Raw genomic sequence first — 5,167 nt, 5'->3', positions numbered from 1 at the left:
GAGTAGTTTTCCAGAGCAAGGGTTGCCCAGTAGACAGAAATGACATATGTCTCCTATAGGACTCATGATTTTCTCCCTACAAATCAATTTTTCCTTCTAACGTAACTATTTTTGCCAAAGGTAATCTGTTTTCCCCTTTGAGAACTTCCATGTCCAACCCATTTTAATCCCAGTGGATTAATTAAAGTAGAAATTTTATCATATTTTCTAATCCTAAAAGGCTCAGTGACTTTCTGAGAAAGTCTCAGATTCGCTATTGGAAAGGGTCTTCCATGACCCATCCTGCTTCCCCACTCTCCACCCTCTAATTCTGGCCACTTTCTTAGGGCTCCTCATCCTTCTGGCCATATTCTTGCCTCCTTGCCTTTGCTCACACCATCTTTTTTTTCTCCCACTTGAAATATCTTTTCCACTTATCCAAAGCTTCCTGTTTTCAAGGTCCAATAAATATCCTCCACCTGCCTGGAGTCTTCTTTGACTGTTGTACTCATATTGATATCTTACCCCATTTCAAAAACATTCATTTTTACATTTAATCACATCTTAGTGTAACTAAAAGATAAAAGGACTTACTTTCACCCGAGACTGTCAGACTCATTGTTTATGTCCTGTGTTGTTATATCACCATTTCGCCAGTGTCTGATTTGTCTCCCTAAGTAGGTATTAAACACCTAAGAAACCACGTCTTAGATGTCTTGTGTATACCCTAACATTCAGCACAGTAGTCAGCATGTAGCACAGATCAATAAGAACTTGCAGAATATAAGCAAATTAGATTTTAGCTTATCCCAACCCTGCTTGGTTTTCCTCAGTCCCACTATGTTTTCTCTTTTGTCTTATATAACTTTCTTTGAAGATATTCAGGCCAGGGTCTCAGCACCTGCATTCATAGACCAGACGCAGGGATCTAATTAGGCTGTCCCTTGTCGGAATGAACTCTGACTTAGTTGCCTCTGATTTTGTTCCAGCCAAAGAGGAAGGTAATGCTGTGCCTCTTTGTCGAGCCAAACCCACCCCCAGCTTTATTAATCTTCAGGCAAGTTCCCCACCAGCCACTTGCCTGAAAATCCCAGCAACAAAGCTGTCCTCAGGTAAGGAAGGATGCAGGGTGGATTTCCCAAATGGACTCAGCAGGGGGAAAGGTTGTATGGAGGAGGTGGCTGGAGCTGGCTGAAAATTTTATTGCTTGCTAGTAATGTTAGTTGAAAAGTGGCCAGGGAAGGAAATAGTAACAGCTCAGTTTCTTTGCATTTCAGTTATTCATCCTCCCATGGCAACATCAGTGGGTATTTAGCATACCTGTGGGAAGCCACACAGCGCACTAGACAGTCATGACTCCTGTTTTTGAGGACCTCAGAGTTTAACAAAGAAGTCAAGACCAGTAAATACACAAACAATGGATAAATAACTACCAATGTTAACTAAGACCTGGATGCGTATAATGTAGTTGAAAACATTAGAAAAAGAATTGATTTCAGCAAGACTGATCAAAGTTAGACACAGGAAGAACTCCGGGTCATTGCTGATGACCTTACTATGTCAGGTAAGAAGAATGCTGAGGCATCCCCTGAGCTCTTGAAAGGGAAGTTAGGCCTCACTCTCAGACCATTTCATTCACTCATCAAATATTTGTTGAACACTTATGCGCCAGGTACTTACTCTTCTAGGTGCTGGGGACACAGTAGTGAACAAATCAGACAAAAATCTATGCCTTCCTGGAGCTTACATTCTAGAAGGGGGAATTAGCCAACAATTATGTAACTAATTACAAAATATGCCAAATAATCATAAATAGTAAGGGAAAAATAAAGCAAGAGAGTGGGTAATAAGTTCCAGTGGGTTGGTTTCAAATAGGGTGGCCAGGTAGGCTTCATGGAGAAGCTGACAGCTGAGCACAGCTGCATCTGGGTTGAGTTGTACCCAGAAAGATTAGAGTGGTCATCTTATTAGAGCCCTTCCCACCTCAGTACAATTATAAAATCTCTCTTTTGTCTCCTTTGCACCTCCATTGCTCTTCCTTCAGGAATTGACCACAAGCCCAAGGAATGCCTAGGACTCCTAGAATGTATGTATGCCAGTCTCCAGCTTGAGACCCAGCTTGCCCAGCAACAGATGGCTATTTTTGAAAATTTACAAGCATCCATGACACAACTGGCTCCTGGGAGAGAAAGCCAGAACTCTTATCTCCCAACCTTATCTTACAATCTGTTGTTAAATCACCTGCCCCAATTCAGTAAATGAATTGTGGAACAAAGTTATTGTGTATGTTTTCCCTACTCTCTTCCCAGTAAACCCTTGGTGGAATCTGGGCATATATGTTCTACAAGGGGTTGGTTAGTTCACAGGTTCGTAGTAAGTGCTCATTGAGTGCAAAGCACTATACAAGGCACTTGGGGATACATATTACAGAAGAGAGAGTTTTGGGGGATTTACTGTCTAACAAGGCAGATAAGAAAAAGAATTCATTGTAAAATTTAGTGGTACTCTGAGGGGGAATGGAAATTCAGAGATAGAGGTTAGTGGGATACTGGACCAATCGTGGAATCTTGCTCGAGGAAGTGGTGCCACATGATGAAGGAGCTGCATTGGATGGCATGGACAGATGAAGTAAGGTAGTTCCATGTCAGTTGGGAAGCTTGGACAAAGACCTAGAGGTAGGAGAATATCAAAAATTAGGATAAGAGGGTTTTTTATGCCCAGAATATAGGATATGAGGCAGAATGTAGAGCACCTGAGAACAGACAGAGCAGCTTTCCCTGTGGAATTATTCTGGTAACAACTGTTAGAAGGTCTGATTTTCATTCTTTTTTAAAAAAAATTAATTTATTTATTTATTTTTGGCTGTGTTGGGTCTTTGTTGCTGCACGCGGGCTTTCTCTAGTTGCGGCCAGCAGGGGCTACTCTTTGTTGCAGTGCGCGGTCTTCTCATTGCAGTGGCTTCTCTTGTTGCAGAGCACGGGCTCTAGGTGTGCGGACTTTAGTAGTTGTGGCACGTGGGCTCAGTAGTTGTGGCTTGCGGGCTCAGTAGTTGTGGCTCACAGGCCCTAGAGCACAGGCTCAGTAGTCGTGGTGCATGGGCTTAGTTGTTCCGTGGCATGTGGGATCTTCCTGGACCAGGGCTCGAACCTGTATCCCCTGCATTGGCAGGCGGATTCTTAACCACTGTGCCACCAGGGGAGTCCCCAAAGTGCAATTTTTGAATAAAGTCTGAATGGGGTCCCCTCTTCTCTTAGCCAGTGATCTCTCCATTCACACTTAAAATTTAAGAGTCATGCTCCCACTAGAATGGCTGTCAACAAGAAGACAAAAGACAACAGTTGCTGGTAAGGATGTGGTGACAAGGGAACCCTTATACCCTGTTGGTGGGAATGTAAATTGGTCCAGCCACTATGGAAAAAATATGGAGATTCCACAAAAAATTAAAAATATATCTGCCATATGATCCAGCATTGTACTACTGGGTATATACCCAAAGGAAATGAAAACAGTATTTCGAAGAGATAAATGCACTTCCATGTTTATTGCAGTATTTGCAATAGCCAAGGTATGGAAACAACCTAAATGCCCATCAGAGGATGAATGGATAAAGACGATGTGGTATGAAAAAAAAAAAAAAACGATGTGGTATGTATACACAATAGAATATTATTCAGCCATGAGAAAAGAGGATATCCTGCCGTTTGTGACAACATGGATAGACCTTGAGCACATTATGCTAAGTGAGATAAGTCAGATGGAGAAAGACAAGTACTGTATGATATCATTTATATGTGGAATCTAAAAAAGTCAAACAAAAAAGCAAAGCAAAGTAAAATGGTAGTTTTCAGGGGATGGGGGTGGGGGATAAAAAAGTGATGTTGTTTAAGGGTACAAACTTGCAACAAATAGTAAATAAGCCATAGTGATCTTAATGCACCATATAATGAATTTAGACAACAATATTGTACTATAATTATGTAATGTGGTATCACTACAACAGCAATCATATTACAAAATATAAATATATCAAAATAACACATTGTACAGCTTAAATATGCACAATGTTATTTGTCAAATATATTCAATAAAAAATTTTATAGTCACGCTTAATGAAAACATATTCCATGTTCATGGATAGGAAGACTCAACCTTTTTAAAAAATTTTTTTTGGCTGTACTGCCCAGCATGCGGGATCTTAATTCCCTGACCAGGGATGGAACCCACGTCCCCTGCAGTGGAAGCACGGATTCTTTAATCACTGGACCGCCAGGAAAGTCCCAGGGAAGACTCGATCTTGTTAAGATGTCAGTTCTTTCTGCCACTGCAATGAGAAGCCTGCGCACCGCAATGAAGAGTATCTCCCTCTCGCTGCAACTAGAGAAAGCCCATGTGCAGCAACAAAGACCCAACACAGCCAAAAAAAAAAGAAAAAAAAGACAAATTGTACTACCAGGGATAAAGAGGGACATTTCATAATGATAGATAGGTTAGGATAAAATGTTATATTCAAGCAATGGAGTGCTACTTAGCAATAAAAAGGAACAAACTACTGATACATTCAACAACATGAATGAATCTCAAAAACATTACATTAAGTGATGGACATCTTGCAGAAAAGAGCACACATTGTACCATTCCATTTATTTGAAGCTCTAGAACACACAATATTAATACATGATGGAAAAAAAAACTAAAAACAACAATTGCCTCTGGGGATGGAGTGGGAATGAGAATTGACTGGGAAGGGGCAGAGGGAACTTTCTGGTTGATGGCTCTATATTTTGATATAGGGTTTGGGTTACACAGATGTATGCATTTGTCAAAACTCATCAAACGGTACACTTAAGATCTGTGCATTTCATCAGATGTAAATTTTACCTTAAGAAGAAACTGTAAACAAATATTGACCTCTAGTTAATGATATGCATACAGAAGGTTTAGGAGTGAAGTATACTGATGTCTGCAACTCACTCTGAAATGCAAAACAAAAAAAAATAGGGGCTTCCCTGGTGGCGCAGTGGTTGAGAGTCCGCCTGCTGATGCAGGGGACGCGGGTTCGTGCCCCCGTCCGGGACGATCCCACATGCCGCGGAGCGGCTGGGCTTGTGAGCCATGGCCGCTGAGCCTGCACGTCCGGAGCCTGTGCTCCGCAACGGGAGAGGCCACAACAGTGAGAGGCCCGTGAACC

At 41.6% G+C, this 5,167-nt stretch overlaps 1 protein-coding gene across 1 annotated transcript in view; it reads left to right on the top strand.

Annotated features, from left to right (window-relative positions):
- The window catches only part of LOC103076996 (ammonium transporter Rh type B), a 38,226-nt gene that overhangs the window by 2,678 nt on the left and 30,381 nt on the right, over nucleotides 1-5,167 (top strand). The window contains exon 2 of the mRNA XM_007457891.1: nucleotides 969-1,091. Within this exon, the coding sequence (XP_007457953.1) occupies nucleotides 969-1,091 (123 nt within the window). The remainder of the gene's footprint in view (nucleotides 1-968; nucleotides 1,092-5,167) is intronic.

Source organism: Lipotes vexillifer, unplaced genomic scaffold (genome assembly GCF_000442215.2).
Source record: "Lipotes vexillifer unplaced genomic scaffold, Lipotes_vexillifer_v1.1 scaffold238, whole genome shotgun sequence".
NCBI lineage: Eukaryota > Metazoa > Chordata > Mammalia > Artiodactyla > Lipotidae > Lipotes > Lipotes vexillifer.
Note: the sequence above shows the minus strand (reverse complement) of the source record. Positions and strands in the feature narration are given on the sequence as shown.